Consider the following 24,349-nt stretch of genomic DNA (forward strand, 5'->3'; position numbering starts at 1 on the left):
GTTGTCATTACAGTTAACAGGTGCAGAAGGGAGGGAAAGGTCAAGGTCTCCCTCTGAAGCATTCTCATGAACACTGGTACTTTCATTTTCCAAATCTACAGAAGTTCCTTCCTCACTAATTTCAGGAACATTGGCATTTTCCAAACCTACAGCAGTTTCTTCCTCACTAATTTCAGGAGCATTGGCATCAAAAGGTACATTTCCACTAGCATCAGTAAATATACTTTCATTAGCATCAGGAGGAACAAACAGAGAATCAGGTTCAAGTTCAAACTCAGGCTGAACCCCAACACCTGATTTAGATTATCCCGATATTCCTCTACTCCTCCTTTATCTATTTTGTGCTGCCTTTCCCCCAGTCAACCCTGAATCACTCATCTCATGTGTTTTCTCCAATTTGTGGTTTTTTCCCAGCTTCGGAGCAACTCCCGCAGCCCCCCAACGGCACCGAAGGCCAAGGGGTTCTTTGGAGAGGAGGCCAACTGCAGACCACGGCTAATGATGGGGACTCGTTGGGCGAGGAGATCCGAGCGGTGGCAAAGAACACCAGCACACAGCACGGGGAGAACGTCTCAGAGACCTCACAGGCATCTGGAGTGAAGGAATCCCAGCTCAAGGCACCTGCGGGGGACACCCCAGCTGTCGGTGGTCCTCCGAGGACTGGCGTCTCGGTGAGGTTCTTGCCTGGAGACATGGCGGAAGAGAAGAATGAGTCAGGCCTTTGTTTGGGCTGCTCGGCAGCCTCGGAAAAGTGGGAGAAGGGTCAAGCGTGGCAGCCTGTGTGGGCCCGGCAGCGGAGACAAGAAGACGGGGAGAAGAGGCCCATGGAGGCATTGTCCGGGGCAACCGTCTTTGCCCGGCCGGCCGAGGGACCGGACACGGCCTGGAAAGAAGTGCCCGCTTCGGACAGCCGAGAGGAAACTGGCAGCGGGGACCAGCACCAACTGAATCAAGAGAACGTGGCCGAAGGGGATCCGGTGCCGACGGACACCCCGTTTGCCACCCAGACCAGCTCGCCCTCCGGCCACAACAACGCCGAAGGAGATGTTTACCTCGACCTGTTTGGGGACAAGGCGTTGACCACCTCGACGGGCTCGAAAGATCAAGACTCAGCCCAAAAAGAGGAGCCCTTAGAGTTGTGGCTGGAGACGGCCTCCACCGTTTCGCCGTCGGAAGGAACGCAAGGACACACGGACCTGTCCTGGCCGGGCGCGGAGACCCCGCCACCGGCCGTGGTCACTCCCCTGATTCCCAAGACCTCCCCGGACCCCTTGGCCTCGGAAATCATCGATGTCGACTACTACGACCTCTTTGACGGTGGGGAGGGTCTGGCAGGTGCCCCCGGTCCGGATTCCACCAAGCGGCAACCTTCAGAAGACAAGGGGATGTCGTGGTCGCTCCACGACCTCTACGACGACTTCACCCCTTTCGACGAGGCCGACTTCTACCCCACCACCTCCTTCTACACCGACGGCGATGAGGAGGAAGACCTGGAGGAGCCGGAGGAGGAGGAAGACCTGGAGGAGGAGGAAGGCGAGGAGGAGGAAGGCGAGGAAGGTGGACGAGGAGGGCCGGCCCGGGACCTGGAAGATGAGAACGACCAGCGGGCCCCCACTGATAAGGCCCCTACTGCCAAGCCGCATGACCCGGAGCCCACCGGCCGACACTTCCTCGTCCCTCCGCTGCAGACTTTTATCATCTCGGCCGGAAGCGGTCCTGCGGTCAGCCCCAGGCCGCGACCGGCCGAAGCCGGGAGGGACCTCCACCTGGCGGTTGGCGGCAGTACCGACAATGCCACCGAATGCCGTAGCGGCTACCTCCGGCACAACACCACCTGCAAGTCTGTGTGCGACACCTTCCCCAGCTATTGCCACAACGGAGGGCAGTGCTACCTGGTGGAGAACCTGGGTGCCTTCTGCAGGTGAGTGGGAGGGGCTTCCCTGGCAAGTGGAAGGTGTGTCCACACCGCACGGTTATACCACTTCCATGCCACTTTAAGTGCCCTGGCTATACCCTGGGATTTTTAGTCTGGGGTGTGGCTCTGAATTCTCTATAGACAGAATAATAATAATTATTGTTATTGTATTGTCGAAGGCTTTCATGGCTGGAATCACTGAGTTGTTGTAGGTTTTTCTGGGTTATATGGCCATGTTCTAGAGGCATTTTCTCCTGACTTTTCGCCTGCATCTATGGCAAGCATCCTCAGAAGTCCTCTGAGGATGCTTACCATAGATGCAGGCGAAACGTCAGGAGAAAATGCCTCTAGAACATGGCCATATAACCTAGAAAAACCTACAACAACCCATTATTGTTATTATTGTTGTATCCCACCACCATCTCCCCGAAGGGACTCGGCTCTAGGGCTCTCCAATGAATTCCCTTGCACTAGAAATCCCGCAGTGGCGCAGAAAGCAGAAACAAACTGGGACAATTATGTGGTGGAAGTGTGGTTTAAGGTGGACTAATATTATTGATACAATTCACGTTAACTGCCATGGCTCAAGGCTATGGAATAATGGGAGTTGTAGTTGGCTAGGCACCCACACTATTTAATAAAGAAACCTGAAGACCTTGTCAAACTACAACTTCCAGGATCCCATATCATTGGGCCTCAGACTTAAAAGTCTTATCAATATAGCAATGGTGTAATAATAATAACAATAACAACAACAACAATAATAGCAGCCCATGGCAACCATACAACTGCTCTGAGTATTGTTTAAGATTCTAACACAACAACAACAACAAGAACAGCAACAACAACAACATTTCCTGGCTTCCAGTTCAAGTATTCTATAGGGATCATCATAACAATAACACTAATAACTGATCCTTGGCGACGTTACAGCCACTTTGAGTCCCTCATTTAAGAGAGGAAAGCGAGGTAACAACAACAACAACAACAACAACAATAGACTCTTGTCAATAGTGCTTCCAGCTCAAAGTTTCCTTAGGAGATATGCTGATTATGATTATTATGATGACATAATAATAATAATAATATAATCATAATAATAATAATAGCTCATGGCAACCATACAACTGCTTTGAGTATTGTTTAAGACTCTGACAATAGCAACAACAACAACAACAGATTCCTGGCTTCAAATTTAAGTATTCTATAGGGGACATGATAATAACAACAACAACACTAATAATAACTGACCCCTGGTGAACTAATAACAATGGCCCATGGCAGCCATACAACTGCTTTGAGTATTGTTTAAGACTCCAACAACAACAACAACAGCAACATACTCCTGGCTTCCAGTTCAAGTATTCAATAGGGAACATCATAACAACAACAACACTGGGTTGTTGTAGGTTTTTTCAGGCTATATGGTCATGTTCTAGAGGCATTCTCTCCTGACGTTTCACCTGAACCTATGGCAAGCATCCTCAGAGGTAGTGAGGTCTGTTGGAACTAGGAAGAAGGGTTTATATATCTGTGGAATGACCAGGGTGGGACAAAGAACTCTTGTCTGCTGGAGCTAGGTGTGAATGTTGCAGGCGAAACGTCAGGAGGGAATGCCTCTAGAACATGGCCATATAGCCCGAAAAAACCTACAACAACCCAGTGATTCCGGCCATGAAAGTCTTCGACAATACAAACAACAACACTAATAATAACCAACCCCTGGTGACCTTACAGCCGCTTTGAGTCCCTCATTTAAGAGAGGAAAGCAGGGTAACAACAACAACAACAACAATAGACTCTTGGCAATAGTGCTTCCAGGAGACATGTTGATTATAATGATTATGATGATGATATATTAATAACAATGAATAACCCCTGGCAGTTGTACAGCCACTTTGAGGAAGGTTTAAGAGAGGAAAGCTGAGATAGATAGATAGATAGATAGATAGATAGATAGATAGGTAGATAGGTAGGTAGATAGATAGATAGATAGATAGATAGATAGATAGATATGTAGGTAGGTAGGTAGATAGATAGATAGATAGATAGATAGATATGTAGGTAGATACGTAGGTAGATACGTAGATAGATAGATAGATAGATAGATAAGTAGGTAGGTAGATAGGTAGGTAGGTAGGTAGGTAGATACGTATGTAGATAGATAGATAGATAGGTAGATAGGTAGGTAAGTAGATATGTAGGTAGGTAGATAGATAGATAGATAGATATGTAGGTAGGTAGATACGTAGGTAGGTAGATAGATAGATTGATAGATAGATACGTAGGTAGGTAGGTAGGTAGGTAGATACGTATGTAGATAGATAGATAGATAGATATGTAGGTAGATAGGTAGGTAGATATGTAGGTAGATAGATAGATAGAAAGATAGATAGATAGATACGTAGGTAGGTAGGTAGGTAGGTAGATACGTATGTAGATAGATAGATAGATAGATATGTAGGTAGGTAGGTAGGTAGATACGTAGGTAGATAGATAGATAGATACGTAGGTAGGTAGGTAGGTAGGTAGATACGTATGTAGATAGATAGATAGATAGATATGTAGGTAGGTAGGTAGGTAGGTAGATATGTAGGTAGGTAGATAGATAGATAGATATGTAGGTAGGTAGGTAGGTAGGTAGGTAGATACGTATGTAGATAGATAGATAGATATGTAGGTAGGTAGGTAGGTAGATACGTAGGTAGATAGATAGATAGATAGATACGTAGGTAGGTAGGTAGGTAGGTAGATACGTATGTAGATAGATAGATAGATATGTAGGTAGATAGGTAGGTAGGTAGATATGTAGGTAGGTAGATAGATAGATATGTAGGTAGGTAGGTAGATACGTAGGTAGATAGATAGATAGATACGTAGGTAGGTAGGTAGGTAGATACGTAGGTAGATACGTAGGTAGGTAGATAGATAGATTGATTGATAGATAGATACGTAGGTAGGTAGGTAGATAGATAGGTAGGTAGGTAGATACATATGTAGATAGATAGATATGTAGGTAGATACGTAGGTAGATAGATAGATAGATAGATAGATAGATAGATAGATAAAAATGCTTTTTGCATAATGAGTACCTTAAAAACAAAAGAACGAATGAATGAAATCACACCAAACTTGGCAACAAAATGTCTCACAACACAAGGAGTGACCATCACTCAAAAATTATGATTTTGTCATTTGGGAGTTGTTGTTGCTGGGATTTATAGTTCACCTACAATCAAATAGCATTCTGAACTCCACCAATGATGGAATTGAACCAAACTTGGCACACAGAACTCCCAGGACCAACAGAAAATATTGGAAGGCTTTGGTAGGCATTGACCTTGACTTTGGGAGTTGTAGTTCACCTATATCCAGAGAACACTGTGGACTCAAACAATAATGGATCTGGACGAAACTTGGCACAAGCACTCAATACGCCTAAATATGAATACAGATGGAGTTTGGGAGAAATAGACCTTGACATTTGGGAGTTGTAGTTGGTGGGATTCATAGTTCACCTACAATCAAAGAGCATTCCGAACTCCACCAATGATGGAATTGAACCAAACTTGGCACACAGAACTCCCAGGACCAACAGAAAATATTGGAAGGGTTTGGTAGGCATTGACCTTGACTTTGGAATTTATAGTTCACCTACATGCAGAGAACACTGTGGACTCAAACAATGATGGTTCTGGACCAATACGCCCAAATATGAACACAAATGGAGTTTGGGGAAAATAGACCTTGACATTTGGGAGTTGTAGTTGGTGGGATTCATAGTTCACCTACAATCAAAGAGCATTCTGAACCCCACCAATGAAACAATTGGGCCAAACATCCCACACAGAACCTCCATGTGGGCCACAGCAATGCGTGGCAGGGGACGGCTAGTATATATATATATATATATATATATATATATATATATATATATATGTAAATGCAATGTTCGTTTGTGGTATTCACAGAACTCAGAAACCACTGGACGAATTGACACCAAATTTGGACACAAGACACCTAACAACCCAATGTAGGTCCTTCACTCATAAAAACACTGGAAAACACAGCAGAAGGGACTTAAAAAGCCCCCAAAAACTAAATGACAAAAAGCTAAATGACAATACAGAAAAATAGAAGAATGAGAGAGGGAAGGGGAGAAAAAAAAGAAAGGAAGGAAGGAAAAGGAAGAGCGAGGGAGGGAAAGAAAGAAGGAAAGGGAGAAGGAAGCATGGAAGAAAAGAGAAAAGGGAGGAAAGAGGTAGAGAAGGAAGAAAGGAAAGGGGGAAGGAAGGAAGGAAGGAAGGAAGGAAGGAAGGAAGGAAGGAAGGAAGGAAGGAAGGAGAGAAGGAAAAAAAAGGGAAAGAAGGAAGGAAAGAGGGAGCGAAGGAAGGGGAAAGATGTAGAGAAAGGGGGAGGGAAGGGAAGAAGGAAAGAGAGAAGGAAGAAAAGAAAAGAAAGAGGGAAGGAAAGGAGAAGGAAGCATGGAAGCAAAGAGCAAAGGGAGGAAAGAGGCAAAGAAGGAAGAAAGGAAAGGGGGAAGGAAGGAAGGAGAAAAGGAAAGAAAAAAGGGAAAGAAGGAAGGAAAAAGGGAGCAAAGGAAGGGGGGAAGATGTAGAGAAAGAGGGAGGGAAGGGAAGAAGGAAAGAGAGAAGGAAGAAAAGAAAAGAAAGAGGGAAGGAAAGAAAGAGGGAAGGAAAGGGAGAAGGAAGCATGGAAGCAAAGAGAAAAGGGAGGAAAGAGGTAGAGAAGGAAGAAAGGAAAGGGGGAAGGAAGGAAGGAGAGAAGGAAAGAAAAAGGAAAGAAGGAAAGAAAGAGGGAGCAAAGGAAGGAGGAAGATGTAGAGAAAGAGGGAGGGAAGGGAAAAAGGAAAGAGAGAAGGAAGAAAAGAAAAGAAAGAGGGAAGGAAAGAAAGAAGGAAAGGGAGAAGGAAGCATGGAAGCAAAGAGAGAAGGAAGGAAGGAAAGAGGTAGAGAAGGAAGAAAGGAAAGGGGGAAGGAAGGAAGGAGAGAAGGAAAGAAAAAAGGGAAAGAAGGAAGGAAAGAGGGAGCGAAGGAAGGGGGCAGATGTAGAGAAAGAGGGAGGGAAGGAAAGAAGGAAAGAGAGGGAAGAAAAGAAAAGAAAGAGGGAAGGAAAGAAATAAGGAAAGGGAGAAGGAAGCATGGAAGCAAAGAGAAAAGGAAGGAAAGAGGTAGAGAAGGAAGAAAGGAAAGGGGGAAGGAAGGAAGGAGAGAAGGAAAGAAAAAGGAAAGAAGGAAAGAAAGAGGGAGCAAAGGAAGGAGGAAGATGTAGAGAAAGAGGGAGGGAAGGGAAAAAGGAAAGAGAGAAGGAAGAAAAGAAAAGAAAGAGGGAAGGAAAGAAAGAAGGAAAGGGAGAAGGAAGCATGGAAGCAAAGAGAGAAGGAAGGAAGGAAAGAGGTAGAGAAGGAAGAAAGGAAAGGGGGAAGGAAGGAAGGAGAGAAGGAAAGAAAAAAGGGAAAGAAGGAAGGAAAGAGGGAGCGAAGGAAGGGGGCAGATGTAGAGAAAGAGGGAGGGAAGGAAAGAAGGAAAGAGAGGGAAGAAAAGAAAAGAAAGAGGGAAGGAAAGAAATAAGGAAAGGGAGAAGGAAGCATGGAAGCAAAGAGAAAAGGAAGGAAAGAGGTAGAGAAGGAAGAAAGGAAAGGGGGAAGGAACGAAGGAAGGAGAGAAGGAAAGAAAAAAGGGAAAAAAGGAAGGAAAGAGGGAGCGAAGGAAGGGGGAAGATGTAGAGAAAGAGGGAGAGAAGGGAAGAAGGAAAGAGAGAAGGAAGAAAAGAAAATAAAGAGGGAAGGAAAGAAAGAGGGAAGGAAAGGGAGAAGGAAGCATGGAAGCAAAGAGAAAAGGAAGGAAAGAGGTAGAGAAGGAAGAAAGGAAAGGGGGAAGGAACGAAGGAAGGAGAGAAGGAAAGAAAAAAGGGAAAGAAGGAAGGAAAGAGGGAGCGAAGGAAGGGGGAAGATGTAGAGAAAGAGGGAGAGAAGGGAAGAAGGAAAGAGAGAAGGAAGAAAAGAAAAGAAAGAGGGAAGGAAAGGGAGAAGGAAGCATGGAAGCAAAGGGAAAGAAGGAAGGAAAGAGGGAGCGAAGGAAGGGGGAAGATATAGAGAAAGAGGGAGGGAAGGAAGGAAGGGGGAAGATGTAGAGAAAGAGGGAGCGAAGGAAAGAAGGCAAGAGAGAAGGAAGAAAAGGGAGACAGCAGAAGAGAAAGAAAAGGGGGAAAGAAGTAAAGAGATAGAGAAGGAAGGAAGAAGAGAAGGAAAGACGGGAAGGACGGAAGGAAAGAGGGAGTGAAGGAAGGAGGGGAAGAAGGAGAGAAAGAGGGAAGGTTGGCCACAGCAATGCGTGGCGGGTACAGCTAGTATATATATATACATATATATCGTTATTCCAGCTCAAGGGTTCATAGTCTTGCAGAGAGTATTATCAGACCCCAGTGTGTGGCAGTCAGGGTGGGGGGGACGCTTGGTGTTGAAATTAGGTCAACGGCCTGCTGTCAAGACGCCATGTCCCCATAATCCTAATCAGCGGTGACATGGGGCCATCTGGGAATGTGGCGCCCGCCGGCAAAGGGCCTTGGGTTCAAGTCACGGCGGATCCTGAATGCCAAAACACCCTGAAAGGAATACCTGAGGCTGGGAAGAAGGAATTCCTCCTGACATCGAATAATAGAATGTCGGCAAAATGTCGGGGTACAGTGTTGCCTTGCAGCGATGCATCCACTCTGAATTTCAGGCTGAACTTCACATGTGTCTCCTATTTGTACTTGTCCATCTCCTTTTTGAATTGTTTCACCTAGAACTCAGTATAATGTTATTCCAGGTGAGGTTCTATCAAAGCAGAATAGAGCGAGATGGGGACTCCCATCCATAGACACGATCCTTCTATTGCCTGGAATCGCATTTGCATTTTTAGCTGCTGCAGCACACTCTTGGCTCATGCTTAGTGTAAGAATTAGATCAGACATGGGCAAAATTTGGCCCTCCGGGTGTTTTGGACTTCAACTCCCACAATTCCTAACAGCTGGTAGGAAAATCAGCCTTTAACAGCATTGTCTCCTCTGGGAAGCTTGAAGCCAAATTACTTAAGTCCGTCCGAGCACCCATGACATCATGCCGAACACACCTGGATTTCAAGGTCTTCTCATACATTCTGTTAGAATATCTAGCTTGACTGTTTTTTTTACTCCCTCCATTCTCGGGCCTAATCTAGTTCCCCGGGAAAACTCCCCATCATCCCAATGACTTTTACTTTCCCCTTTTGCCTGGGAACCAGCACCGGAATCCAAAACATCTGCCTCAGCCTCAACTGCCTGCAGTTCTCTCTGACCTGAGGCCTACAATTCTCTCCAAGCAGAGACAGAAAAATCATTCTTTAGCAATGTTGTCTCCTCTGAGAGGCTTGAAGCCATACTACTTAATTTAAGTCCATCCAGGCACCCATGACATCATGCCGAACACACCTGGATTTCAAGTTCTTCTCACATATTCTGTTAGAATATCTAGTTCGACTGTTTTTTTTACTCCCTCTGTTCTCAGGCCTAATCTGGTTCCCCGGGAAAACTCCCCGTCAGTCTAAGGACTTTCACTTTGCCTGGGAACCAGCACCAGAATTCAAAAATCCACCCCAGCCTCAACTGCCTGCAGTTCTCTCTGATCTGAGACCTACAATTCTCCCCGAGCAGAGACAGGAAAATCATCCTTTAGCAATGTTGTCTCCTCTAAGAGGCTTGAAGCCACACTACTTAATTTAAGTCCATCCAGGCACCCATGACATCATGCCGAACACACCGGGATTTCAAGGTTTTCTCAAATATTCTGTTAGAATATCTAGTTCAACTGTTTCTTTTACTTCTCATCTGTTTACATCATATTAGCCGTTCCATGTTCGTATTATAATTTTGTGTTTATCTGGTCATGCTGAAGTTCCAAACAGGTTTTCACTCTTTTCTGAAAGGTCGGGGGGGAGGGGGCCAATCTAATATCCCTGGGAAAGGAGGTCCACAACCGAGGGGCCACCACTGAGAAGGCCCTGTCTCTCGTCCCCCGCCAGATGAGCCTGTGAGACGAGAGAAGGGCCTAATATCCCTGGGAAAGGAGGTCCACAATCGAGGGCCACCACTGAGAAGGCCCTGTCTCTCGTCCCCCGCCAGATGAGCCTGTGAGACGAGAGAAGGGCCTAATATCCCTGGGAAAGGAGGTCCACAACCGAGGGCCACCACTGAGAAGGCCCTGTCTCTCGTCCCCCGCCAGATGAGCCTGTGAGACGAGAGAAGGGCCTAATATCCCTGGGAAAGGAGGTCCACAACCGAGGGCCACCACTGAGAAGGCCCTGTCTCTCGTCCCCACCAGACGCACCTGTGAGGTGAGAGAAGGGCCTAATATCCCTGGGAAAGGAGGTCCACAACCGAGGGGCCACCACTGAGAAGGCCCTGTCTCTCGTCCCCCGCCAGATGCGCCTGTGAGGAAGGCGGGATCGAGAGCAGGGCCACTGATTGCTCTGAGCCCAATCATGCCCGTGGTCACCCAATGTCTCCCCTTTTGCTGACCGTTCCCCCCTCTCTCTGTCCATCCCTCTGCAGGTGCAACACGCAGGACTACATCTGGCACAAGGGCATGCGCTGCGAGTCCATCATCACGGACTTCCAGGTGATGTGTGTGGCGGTGGGCTCGGCCGCCCTGGTGGTCCTGCTCCTCTTCATGATGACCGTCTTCTTCGCCAAGAAGCTCTACCTGCTCAAAACGGAGAACAGCAAGCTGCGCAAGACCAAGTGAGTGGCGCCAATCGGGGCAGGTGGGGCATGAGTATAGGCAGCAAGCATGGGCCAACTTGGGCCCTCCCTCTAGGTGGTTTGGATTCCAACTCCCACAATTCCTAACTCCTCATAGAGACCCGTGCTTTCCAGACCCTTGATCGTTGGAATTTCCCTTCTCTGGACACCTTCCCTCTTGTCTATCTCAGTCTTGAATTTTGGTGACCAGGACTGGATGCAGGGTTATTATTCCAAGGGAGGTCTGACCAAATCAGATAGTGAGTGAGACTATGATTTTCCCCATCTATATATTATACGGAGCCTCTGGTGGTGCAGCAGATTAAACCGCTGAGCTGCTGAACTTGCTGACCAAATCTGGGGAGTGGGGTGAGCTCCTGCTGTTAGCCCCAGCTTCTGCCCACCTAGCAGTTCGAAAACATGCAAATGTGAGCAGATCAATAGGTACTGCTTCGTCGGGAAGGTAAGGGCGTTCCATGCAGTTATGCTGGCCACATGACCTTGGAGGTGTCTATGCACAACGCCGGCTCATCAGCTTGGAAATGGAGGTGAGCACAAACCCCCAGCGTCGGACACAGGGGAAAACCTTTACCTTTACCTATGAGTGCTCTAGCAGATCATTCTAAGTGCTATATGTTGCCCCGTGGCACAGCGGGTGAAACTGCTGAGCTGCTGAACTTGCTGACCGAAAGTTCACAGGTTCAGATCTGGCCAGTGGGGTGAGCTCCTGCTGTCAGCCCCAGCTCCTGCCAACCTAGCAGTTCAAAAACATGCAAGTGTGAGTAGATCAATAGGTACCACTTCTGCAGAAAGGTAAGGGTGCTCCATGCAGTCATGCTGGCCACATGACCTTGGAGGTGTCTAAGGACAATGCTGGCTCTTTGGCTTAGAAATGGAGATGAGCACCAGAGTTGGACTCAACTCGACTTAATGTCAGGGGAAAACGTTTACCACCTACCTACACACACACACACACAAACACATATGGACTTAATGTCAGGGGAAAACCTTTACATTTACCTATGTGTGTATATATATATAGTAAAGGTAAAGGTTTTCCCTTATGTATACATGTGTTTGTGTATATGTGTGTGTATTTGTGTATGTATGTATGCAGTAAAGGTAAAGGTTTCCCCTGACATAAAGTCCAGTTGTGTCGGAGTCTGCAGTTGGTGCTCATCTCCATTTCTAAGCCAAAGAGCCAGCATTGTCCATAGACACCTCCAAAGTCATGTGGCCAGCAAGACTGCATGGAGTGCCCTTACCTTCCTGCTGGAGCTGTACCTATTGATCTACTCACATTTGCATGTTTTTGAACTGCTAGGTTGGCAGAAGCTGGGGCTAACACCAGGAGCTTGAATAGCATTGAGTAGCCTTGCAGCTGGAGCGAAGAGCAAGGTGAGTTCCCACTATCAGCCCCAGCTTCTGTCAACCTAGCACTTTGAAAACATGCAAATATGAGTAGATCAATAGGTGCCGCTCCTGCAGGAAGGTAACAGCGCTCCATGCAGTCATGCCAATGGCCACATGACCTTGGAGGTGTCTACGGACAATGCCGGCTCTTCAGCTTAGAAATGGAGATGAGCACCAACCCCGCCAAAGAGCCGGCATTGTCCATAGACAAAGTCATGTGGTCGGCATGACTGCATGGAGTGCCCTTACCTTCCTGCCGGAGCAGTACCTATTGATCTACTCACATTTGCATGTTTTTGAACTGCTAGGTTGACAGAAGCTGGGGCTAACACCAGGAGCTTGAATAGCTTTGAGTAGTCTTGCAGCTGCAAAGTCCATCAGTGAGGGTATTTGCATAGAGCCCCCCCCCCCCGGTGGTGCAGCAGATTAAACCGCTGAGCTGCTGAACTTGCTAACTGAAAGATAGGTGGTTTGAATCCGGGGAGCAGGGTGAGTTCCTGCTGTCAGCCCCAGCTTCTGTCAACCTAGCAGTTTGAAAACATGCAAATGTGAGTAGATCAATAGGTACCGCTCCTGCGGGAAAGTAACAGCGCTTGCAAACTTGCTGACCAAAATATAGGCGGTTTGAATCCGGGGAGCGTCGTGAGCTCCTGCTGTTAGGTCCAGCTTCTGCCAATCTAACAGTTTGAAAACATGCAAGTGTGAGTAGATCAGTGAGGGTATTTGCATAGAGGGCCCCACCCCCGGTGGTGCAGCAGGTTAAACCGCTGAGCTGCTGAACTTGCTGACCGAAAGATAGGCGGTTTGAATCCGGGGAGTGTGGTGAGCTCCTGCTGTTAGGCCCAGCTTCTGCCAATCTAGCAGTTTGAAAACATGCAAGTGTGAGTAGATCAATCAGTGAGGTATTTGCATAGAGGGAGCCACCCCCGGTGGTGCAGCAGGTTAAACCACTGAGCTGCTGAACTTGCTGACCGAAAGATAGGCGGTTTGAATCCGGGGAGTGTGGTGAGCTCCTGCTGTTAGGCCCAGCTTCTGTCAACCTAGCAGTTTGAAAACATGCAAATGTGAGTAGATCAATAGGTACCGCTCCTGCTGGAAGGTAACGGCACTCCATGCAGTCGTGACCTTGGAGGTGTCTACGGACAACGCCGGCTCTTCGGCTTAGAAATGGGGATTCTCCATCCAATGGATACAGTCACGCCCAGTAATTAGAGACTCCCTCGTCCCCGTGGCATCACCTATCCCAGGTATGGGCCAGCTTGGGCCCTTCCTCCAGGTGTTTTGGACTTCTTTCAGTACGTGGACAACATCCTTTGGTATGTAGACAACATACCCATCGGACAGGCACAGACACCTCCAAGGTATTTATTTATTTATCGTGTCATCAGCAACCGTACCATTGTATTACATTTCTAACAGAAAAAAACAAACACACAGATTAAAAAAAACAAAACACAGATTTTGCAAACTTGGTAGTGGATTAAATGTCCTTTGACCAGTATCTGGACACTTGGAGTGCCTCTGGTGTTGCCGCAAGAAGGTCCTCCATGGTGCATGTGGCAGGGCTCAGGGTGCATTGCAGCAGGTGGTCAGTGGTTTGCTCTTCTCCGCACTCGCATGCCGAGGATTCCACCCTGTAGCCCCATTTCTTGAGGTTGGTTCTGCATCTTGTGGTGCCAGAGCGCAGTCTGTTCAGCGCCTTCCAAGTCGCCCAGTCTTCTGTGTGCCCAGGGGGGAGTCTCTCATTTGGTATCAGCCATTGGTTGAGGTTCTGGGTTTGAGCCTGCCACTTTTGGACTCTCGCTTGCTGAGGTGTTCCAGCAAATGTCTCTGTAGATCTTAGAAAACTATTTCTTGATTTAAGTCGTTGACGTGCTGGCTGATACCCAAACAGGGGATGAGCTGGAGATGTCTCTGCCTCGGTCCTTTCACTATTGGCTGCTATTTCCTGTCAGGTGGTGCAATACCGGCTAGACAGTGTAATTTCTCCAGTGGTGTAGGGCGCAGACACCCTGTGATAATGCGGCATGTGTCATTAAGAGCCACATCCACTGTTTTAGTGTGGTGAGATGTGTTCCACACTGGCCATGCGTACTCAGCAGCACAGTAGCATAGCGCAAGGACAGATGTCTTCACTGTGTCTGGTTGTGATCCCCAGGTTGTGCCAGTCAGCTTTCGTATGATCTTGTTTCTAGCCCCCACTTTTTGCTTGATATTCAGGCAGTGCTTCTTGTAGGTCAGGGCACAGTCCAAAGTGACTCCCAGGTACTTCGGTGTGCTGCAATGCTCCAGTGGGATTCCTTCCCAGGTGATCCTCAGAGCTCGGGATGCTTGTCTGTTCTTAAGGTGAAAAGCACATGTCTGTGTTTTAGATGGATTAGGGATCAGTTGGTTTTCCCTGTAAAAGGCAGTAAGAGCACCTAGAGCTTCGGAGAGCTTCTGTTCAACCATCTCAAAGCTCCCTGCTTGAGCGGTGATGGCACGATCATCAGCATAGATGAAACTCTCTGTCCCTTCTGGCAGTGGCTGGTCATTTGTGTAGATGTTGAACATGGATGGAGCAAGCGCGCTCCCCTGAGGCAGGCCGTTCTTCTGTTTCCGCCATCTGCTTCTCTGGCCCTGGAACTCAACAAAAAAGCTCCTGTTTTGTAGCAGGTTTCCTATGAGGCGGGTGAGGTGGTCGTCCTTTGTGAGATTATACATTTTTCTCAGGAGGAGGTGGTGGTTCACAGTCTCATAGGCTGCTGACAGGTCTATGAAGACAGCTCCTGTGATCTGCTGCCTTTCAAAGCCATCTTCTATGTGCTGAGTCAGGTTCAGCACTTGCGATGTGCAGCTTTTGCCTTTCCTGAAACCTCCAAGGTCATGTGGCCACTCTCTGGAACCTTGAGCATGAAAAGACAGTTGCGCCACATCGATGGACGCCCCTTAACAAAGAGGACGCCACCTCTCCATCTTTCCCAGGCAAGCGGGCACCCCGGCTGTGTTGGGGAAAGGCCCTTCTGGCTCCGACATGTGATTTACAGTCTCCCCTTGGAGCCAGGAGACCTGCCAAGCGCTTGTGTTTTGTGTCTGTGCCGCACGAGATGCAATGGCTGGCCCTCCCGATAATTTGCTGCTCTCCGGGGGCCGTAAATTTCCAGGGTGCCAACAGTGCGACAGGAAGGAAAGGTGAAACCGAGTGGCAGATGGAGGAGGAGGCAAGGAGGAGGCAGAAATGGTACCGGCACCCGTCTAGACATCCCAAAGGAGCATCCAAGGGCGCAGAACACACACACGTGTGTGTGTATATGTGTCTGCAGGCTCCTGGATGAGCGCAGCATGGAGAAGTTACCTTTTCCTTTAGAGTCCCTCCACAATTTGGAGCCCAAGGTGTTTCCACATCTCTCCAGGTAGCATAGAAAGAGTTTGTCCTAGGTGTGGGCAAACTTTGTCCCTCCAGGTGTTTTGGACTCCAACTCCCACAATTCCTAACAGCCGGTAGGCTGTTAGGAATTGTGGGAGTTGAAGTCCAAAACACCTGGAAGGACAAAGTTTGCCCAGGCCTTATTTATCCAAAAAGTAAGTCCTATGTTTGAATCAGCAAATCTGGGACTATTCAGGACTCAGATTCCATTTCAGAAATGTTTGGTATGCAGTTTTCCTTAACTCTCGGTTGTGGGAGGGGCTGCAGAGTATCTGATCAGATCCAGGACTATTCAGGACTCAGACTCCGTTTCAGAATTGTTTGGTATGCAGTTTGGTATGCAGTATGTGGGAGGGGTTGCAGACCATGTGATCAGATCTGGGACTATTCAGGACTCCATTTCAGAATTGTTTGATATGCAGTTTTCCTTAACTCTAGGTTGTGGGAGAGGCTGCAGAGCATGTGATCAAATCTGGGACTATTCAGGACCCAGACTCCATTTCAGAATTGTTTGGTATACAGTTTTCCTTAACTCTAGGTTGTGGGAGGGGCTGCAGAGCATGTGATCAGATCTAGGACTATTCAGGAGTCAGATTCCATTTCAGAATTGTTTGGTATACAGTTTTCCTTAACTCTAGGATGTGGGAGGGGCTCCAGGGCATGTGATCAGATCTGGGACTATTCAGGAGTCAGATTCCATTTCAGAATTGTTTGGTATACAGTTTTCCTTAACTCTAGGATGTGGGAGGGGCTCCAGAGCATGTGATCAAATCTGGGACTATTCAGGACCCAGACTCCATTTCAGAATTGTTTGGTATGCAGTTTGGTATGCAGTATGTGGGAGGGGTTGCAGACCATGTGATCAGATCTGGGACTATTCAGGAGTCAGATTCCATTTCAGAATTGTTTGTTATGCAGTTTCCTTTAACTCTAGGTTGTGGGAGGGGCTGCAGAGCATGTGATCAAATCTGGGATTATTCAGGACCCAGACTCCATTTCAGAATTGTTTGGTATACTGTTTTCCTTAACTCTAGGTTTTGGGAGGGGCTGCATACATTTGATCAGATCAGGGACTATTCAGGACTCAGACTCCATTTCAAAATTGTTTGGTATGCAGTTTTCCTTAACTCTAGGTTGTGGGAGGGGCTGCAGACCATGTGATCAGATCTGGGACTATTCAGGACTCAGACTCTGGGACTATTCAGGACAAAGACTCCATTTCACAATTGTTTCTATTCAGGAATATTCAGAACTCAGACTCTGGGACTATTCAGGCCAAAGACTCCATTTCAGAATTGTTTGGTATGCAGTTTTCCTTTAGGTTGTGGGAGGGGCTGCAGACCATGTGATCAGATCTGGGACTATTCAGGAGTCAGATTCCATTTCAGAATTGTTTGTTATGCAGTTTCCTTTAACTCTAGGTTGTGGGAGGGGCTGCAGAGCATGTGATTAGATCTGGGACCCAGGACTCAGACTCCATTTCAGAAATCGAGTCTCTTCTTTAGATAAAAGACTCTATTAGACTCTCAGAACAGAGAGATGCTTTGGATTTTGGACTGTTATAGAATAATAGAATCCTAGAGTTGGAAGAGTCCTCGTGGGGCATCCAATCCAACCCCATTCTGTCAAGAAGCAGGACAATTGCGTTCAAAGCACTCCCGACAGATGGCCATCCAGCCTCTCCTTAAAAGCCTCCACCTTAAAAGAAGGAGCCTCCACCACACTCCGGGGCAGAGAGTTCCACTGCTGAACAGTCAGGAAGTTCTTCCTCATGTTCAGGTGGAATCTCCTCTCTTGTAGTTTGAAGCCATTGTTCCATTGCGACCTAGTCTCCAGCGAAGCAGAAAGCAAGCCTGCTCCCTCCTCCCTGTGGCTTCCTCTCACATACTTATACATGGCTATCATGTCTCCTCTCAGCCTTCTCTTCTTCAGGCTAAGCATGCCTGAAGAAGGGTGGGAACATGATGCCAAACGCTTTCCGCAAAAGGACAGAATTGGGCTCAAACTCTGCCATTGCTGGCCTGCTAGCCCCAGATGACCCCAAGAGCATGGATGTGGAGGGAACACAGTCGCAATTGCAGCTGGAGGCAAGGAAAATCCCTCTTTGGAGTTCAGGGCATCCAATAGGATGAACTCCATGTCTCCAATTCAGTGCAATATCTTGGGGAGCTTTGATTAAGTTTGGATTGAAACCCAGAAGAGATCAGTTGCCCATCTCAACATGGAAGCCATTGTTCGATTCCTAGCTTTCCCCCCAAAACTGGGATACTTAAAAACATATTAAAATGATCAACATTAAAGTATTTAAATAATGTAAAGCATATGTTTAGAAAGAGGGTGGGTCATGAGGTGGGTCTTAAGGGAGTGTCAGAGGGGTCACCAAAGACCATCAGAAAACACAGTATTTTCTGTTGGTCATGGGGGTTCTGTGTGGGAAGTTTGGCCCAATTCTATCGTCGGTGGGGTTCAGAATGCTCTTTGTTTGTAGGTGAACTATAAATCTCAGCAGCTACAACTCCCAAATGTCAAGGTCTATTTTCCCCAAACTCTAACAGTGTTCACATCTGGGCATATTGAGTATCTGTGCCAATTTTGGTCTGGATCCATCATTCTTTGAATCCACAGTGCTCTCTGGATATAAGTGAACTACAACGCCCAAACTCAAGGTCAATGCCCACCAACCCCTCTTCCAGTATTTTCAGTTTCTGTCATGGGAGTTCTGTGTGCCAAGTTTGGTTCATTTCCATCGTTGGTAGAGTTCAGAATGTTCTTTGATTGCAGGCAAACTATAAATCTCAGCAACTACAACTCCCAAATGTCAAGGTCTATTTTCCCCACACTCCACCAGTGTTCACATCTGGGCATATTGAGTATCTGTGCCAAGCTTAGTCTGGCTCCATCATTCTTTGAATCCACAGTGCTGTCTGAATGTAGGTGTACTACAACTCCCAAACTCAAGGTCAATACCCAGCAAACCCTTCCAGTGTTTTCTGTTTCTGTCATAGGAGTTCTGTGTGCCAAGTTTGGTTCATTTCCATCGTTGGTAAAGTTCAGAATGCTCTTTGATTATAGGTGAACTATAAATCCCAGCAACTACAACTCCCAAGTGACAAAATCTGCTATTTCCAATAGTCCCACTCTTTAGCTTTATTGTGAAATGACCACAAAAGAGAAGGCTGGACTACAGTTGGCGAAAGGACATGCGAGGGCATGTGATGCGGAAACCTCCCTCTCTGGGCCAGAAGGGTCTCAGACCCAGCCTTTGCTGGCCTGCTAACCCCAGATGACCCCAAGAGCATGCATGCATGTGCAGGGAACGGCATCCCGATGATTGCACACAAAGTCCTCCGATTGCCTGCTGCTGGAGGCAAGGAAAAGCTCTCTTTGGAAGGCCAGCTCCCTAATGAGCCGCTAATGAATGTTTTGCCCAAAATTTGCCATCGGTAATTAGTATCCGGGAGCACGGGAGACCGAGGGATAAATATGCAGAGGAGCAAAGCTGCCTCCCCTTTGCAGCATCCCAGGCGCACACAGATGTCCCCTGAGCCCTTCACACTGTGGAGAGATCAGGCATGGGCAAGCTTCAGCCCTCCAGGTGTTTTGGACTTCAACTCCCACCATTCCTAACAGCCGGTAGGCTGTTAGGAATGGTGGGAGTTGAAGTCCAAAACACCTGGAGGGCCCAAGTTGGCCCATGTTTGTGCAATGAGTATGTCGTCCACACACTGAAGAATGTTGTCCACGTACTGAAGGAATTATGGGAGTTGAAGTCCAAAAGATCTTGAGGAAGAGCCCAAGTTGGCCCATGGATGTGCAATGACTATGTCGTCCACGTACCGGAGGATGTTGTACATGTACTGACGGAATGTGGGAGTTGAAGTCCAAAACACGTGAAGGAAGAACCCAAGTTGGTCCATGCCTGTTCGATGAGTATGTTGTCCACGTACTGAAGGAATTGTGGGAGTTCAAGTCCAAAATACCTGGAAGAAGGGCCCAAGTTGGCCCATGCCTGTATGATGGGTATGTAATCCATGTACTGGAGGATGTTGTCCTCATACTGAAGGAACTGTGGGAGTTGAAGTCCAAAACACCTGGAGGAAAGGCCCAAGTTGGTCCATGCCTGTTCGATGAGTATGTTGTCTACGTGCTGAAGGAATTGTGGGAGTTGAAGTCCAAAACACCTGGAAGAAGGGCCCAAGTTGGCCCATGCCTGTATGATGGGTATGTCATCCACGTACTGGAGGATGTTGTCCTCATACTGAAGGAACTGTGGGAGTTGAAGTCCAAAACACCTGGAGGAAAGGCCCAAGTTGACCCATGCCTGTCCAAAGGATATGTCGTCCACATACTGAGGGATGTTGTCCATGTACTGAAGGAATTGTGGGAGTTGAAGTCCAAAACACCTGGAGGAAGGACACAAGTTGGCCATGCCTGTGCAATAAGTATGTCTTCCACGTACTGGAGGATGTTGTCCATTTACTGAAGGAACACTGGGAGTTCAAGTCCAAAACACCTGGAGAAAGCATGATGAATATGTTGTCCATGTACTGAGGGATGTTGTCCATGTACTGAAGGAATTGTGCGAGTTGAAGTCCAAAACACCTTGAGGAAGGGCCCAAGTTGGCCCATGCCTATATGATGGGTATGTCTTCCACGTACTGGAGGATGTTGTCTATGTACTGAAGGAATTGTGGGAGTTCAAGTCCAAAACAAATGAAGAAAGAACCCAAGTTGGCCCATGCCTGTCCAAAGAGCATGTCATCCAAGTACTGAAGAATGTTGTCCATGTACTGAAGGAATTGTGGGAGTTCAAGTCCAAAACACCTGGAGGAAAGGCCCAAGTTGGCCATGCCTGTGCAATGAGTATGTCTTCCACGTACTGGAGGATGTTGTCCATGTACTGAAGGAATTGTGGGAGTTCAAGTCCAAAACACCTGGAGAAAGCATGATGAATATGTTGTCCGTGTACTGAGGGATGTTGTCCATGTAGTGAAGGAATTGTGGGAGTTGAAGTACAACACACCTGGAGGAAGAGCCCAAGTTGGTCCATGCCTGTGCGATGAGTATGTCATCCATGTACTGAAGGGTGTTGTCCATGTACTGAAGGAATTGTGGGAGTTGAAGTCCAAAACACCTGGAGGAAGGACACAAATTGGTCCATGCCTGTGCAATGAGTATGTTGTCCACATACGGAAGGATGTTGTCCATGTACTGAAGGTACTGTGGGAGTTGAAGTACAACACACCTGGAGGAAGAGCCCAAGTTGGTCCATGCCTGTTCGATGAATATGTTGTTCACGTACTGAAGGAACTGTGGGAGTTGATGTCCAAAACACCTGGAAGAAGGGCCCAAGTTGGCCCATGCCTATATGATGGGTATGTCATCCACGTGCTGGAGGATGTTGTCCTCATACTGAAGGAACTGTGAGGGTTGAAATCCAAAACACGTGAAGAAAGAGCCCAAGTTGGTCCATGCCTGTTCGATGAGTATGTTGTCCACGTACTGAAGGAATTGTGGGAATTAAAGTCCAAAACACCTGGAGGAAGGACACAAGTTGGCCCATCCCTGTATGATGGATATGTCATCCACGTACCAAAGGATGTTGTCCATGTACTGAAGGAACTGTGGGAATTGAAGTCCAAAACACCCGGAGGAAGGGCCCAAGTTGGCCCATGCCTGTGCGATGAGTATGTCGTCCACGTACTGAAGGGTGTTGTCTATGTACTGAAGGAATTGTGGGAGTTGAAGTACAACACACCTGGAGGAAGAGCCCAAGTTGGTCCATGCCTGTGCAATCAGTATGTCATCCATGTACTGAAGGATTTGTGGGAGTTGAAGTCCAAAACACCTGGAAGGATATCTCCAAAATATCTGCCTTGATATTCTGGTTTATATGGCTGTGTGGAAGGTCCCTGAGCTTCAATTTCAAACTATGTCTCTCTGGGCCTGTATAGCACAAGCCTGAACATAAATGCGAGAGTATCCATAAGTCCCAGGCTCGGGCATTTCCCGACCAATCAGTTTCATGCATCTTATTTTACAGTTGACTCACTGCTCACTGATTCGTTGCATGCTTCAAGATTATCTGCCTTGATATTCTGGGTTAAATGGCTTTGTGGAAGGGCCCTGAGCTTCAATTTCAAACTGTGTCTCTCTGCACTTGCATAGCACAAGCCTGAACAAAAATGCAACAGTATCCAAAAGTCCCAGGCTCAGCCTGGAGCTGGTCCATCACTATTTTGTGGGAATCCTCCAGTATAGCTTATAGCAGACATGAGCAAACTTTGGCTTTCCAGGTGTTTTGGATTTCAGGTGAACCAAGGGCCATTTCTAAACAGCGCTAAGACGGACATCTGGCCCGACTCCTGCTCTTTCGTCCCAACAAAAGCACATCCATTGACTCAATTCCCAACTAGTGTGTGAAGATGAAACCCATTGAACCCATGCGCCTACAGTTGGCGTATCAATGGGATTCCAGCCTGGTGTTTTCCTTTGCATCCAAACACTGCTTGTGTCGTTCCCCCCAATGTGGGGCTTGGGTTGCAAGGCGAGGAGGGGGTCCCAAAGCCTGGGAACGGCCTGCGCCTCTCTTCCCGAGACCCCCTCCCCGGCCAGGGGTCATGGGAGCCGGAGCCGGCCTCCAACGCTCTCCCTTTTCTTCCCGCAAGCCGGAGAGCGGCCAATGCATGCCAATGAGCCTTGTGCAGTAGCCCCCCTCCTCAAATCCGCTGTAGCCCACCCTCGCCATTCTCTCCACGTCCCTGGAGCCCCTTCAAGAGGGAGCAGATGGCCCATTGTCTCCTCATTCGCCATGGAAGAAGAAGAAGGAGGAGAGGGGGAAACATTCCAGGACTTGGCATCTTGGGGGTCCCCAGGACGGCTTTTGTAAAAGGTGGGGAGGGGGCTCAGCACTATCAATTCATAAGGATTGTCTTAAAGAACTTACAGATTATTATTATTATTATTTAGGTCATTCCATTTAGATCAGGCATGGGCAAACTTGGGCCCTCCAGGTGTTTTGGACTTCAACTCCCACAATTCCTAACAGCCGAAAATTTCCATCAGTGCCTTGTTGTGGTTTTTTTTTTTTAAGTAAACCACTCCAAGCCAAATTGGGAGTAGCGGTATACAAGTTAAATAAATAAATAAAATCTTAGGATGGCATCTCTAGACTATATAGAGATGGAGGCCCAGGTCTCTGCGTTTTTCCACCTACGTCAGGCTAGGCGACTGGCTCCCTTCCTATCTAGGAACGACCTGGTTACGGTGATCCAGGCGACGGTCATCTCGAGGATTGACTGCTGTAACACCCTCTACATTGGCCTTCCTTTGTCAGTGATCCGGAAAATGAAGCTGGTGCAAAATGCGGCGGCTCGTCTTCTTGCCGGGGTGCCGGCGAGGTGTCGTATCACCCCAATCCTCCAACAGCTGCACTGGCTTCCAATTGAGTACCGGATTACTTTCAAGATGCTGGTACTAACCTTTAAGGCCTTACATGGTCTGGGGCCGGCGTACCTGAAGGCCCGCTTATCCCCCTACCAACCCCAGAGATTACTCCGGTCTGAAGACCAAAATTTGCTTGCGGTCCCTAACATCCGGACCTATCTTTTGTCATCTACTAGGCACAGAGCCTTCTCGATCGTAGCCCCTTATTTATGGAATGCCTTGCTGGTTGAAACCCGAACCATCCAAGACCTACTTGCTTTCCGGAAAGCCTGTAAACTTTTCTTTTCCGGCAAGCTTTTGATGGGTGAACAACCCGGGCTATGCCTGTCCTCGCTGCCTATTGTTATTGTTGTGGTTTTTTTAAAAAAGCTAACTGTATTGTTTTAATTTGTTTCTGTAAACCGCTCTGAGCTAAATTGGGAGTAGCGGTATACAAGTTAAATAAATAAATAAAATCTTAGGATGGCATCTCTAGACGATATAGACCCCAACCATACAATTCCATTCAAACCGTATATGATATTTTATGACACATGCTCAGGTGCAGTCTCGCTTCACCATTTCTCAAAGCAATGGCACTGAGAGGTTGAAAAGGACAAAGTTGTGTATATGTTTACATGCCGGAAATTCTAGGTTTGCTTTCGTTGGAGGCTTCTAACTCTCCTTTCTCTCTCTCTCTCTCTCTCCTTCCTTGGTTTTTTCTCCTTCTTTCCTTCCTTCCTTTCCTGTTTGGCTGGCAGATACCGCACTCCGTCTGAGCTGCACAACGACAACTTCTCGCTGTCCACCATTGCGGAGGGCTCCCACCCAAATGTAAGGAAATTTTGTGACACCCCGTGTAACCTCTCCCCTCATGCCCGTGCATTGGCTTACTATGATAACATTATCTGTCAGGTAACTTTGTCTTCTTCACGTCTCCCCTTCTGCATGCCTTGAGCTCCCTTTGCGTCTGACCCCCAATCCCGACCCCCGTCTCCCCACACCATCCACTCCAGAGCAGGCTCAGGCCAGCGCCAGGCAGAGGAACCCCATTGGCATCCCATAGATCATTTTGGAAAATGGCATCCATAATCTATGGGAATATTTTGGAAAAGCATGACCTTGTTAGAAATCATAACCTTTTGTAAAGTATTATCTTCCTGAAAAAAAGTTAAAAACTCACTTGAGTCAACTTCAAGTATTAATGCAAGGCAATTAGGTTTCTCAGTTGTTAGACTGATATACCTGGATATCTCTTTGAACTGTTTGGGACAAAGATATGCCAATGCACAAAAACATGTAGCAGAGTTTCAGAAGTGTTATTTCAGTTGCCCAAAAATACATCTTCTCCCCCTTTGTAACATCTTGATTTGAATCGTGCTCTCAAGAGACCAAAAATAAAGTAGTCTTTG

The 24,349-nt window shown here is 47.4% G+C and overlaps 1 protein-coding gene across 2 annotated transcripts in view; it reads left to right on the plus strand.

The window, feature by feature from the left end:
- The window catches only part of CSPG5 (chondroitin sulfate proteoglycan 5), a 40,860-nt gene that overhangs the window by 11,186 nt on the left and 5,325 nt on the right, over positions 1–24,349 (plus strand). The window contains exons 2-4 of one of the 2 annotated variants that reach the window (XM_067470424.1): positions 415–1,921; positions 10,505–10,693; positions 23,699–23,852. In XM_067470424.1, coding sequence (XP_067326525.1) covers positions 415–1,921; positions 10,505–10,693; positions 23,699–23,852 — 1,850 coding nt within the window. The remainder of the gene's footprint in view (positions 1–414; positions 1,922–10,504; positions 10,694–23,698; positions 23,853–24,349) is intronic. The other variant, XM_067470425.1, reaches the window with a different exon arrangement.

The sequence above is a fragment of the Anolis sagrei genome, chromosome 6 (genome assembly GCF_037176765.1).
Source record: "Anolis sagrei isolate rAnoSag1 chromosome 6, rAnoSag1.mat, whole genome shotgun sequence".
Lineage (NCBI taxonomy): Eukaryota > Metazoa > Chordata > Lepidosauria > Squamata > Dactyloidae > Anolis > Anolis sagrei.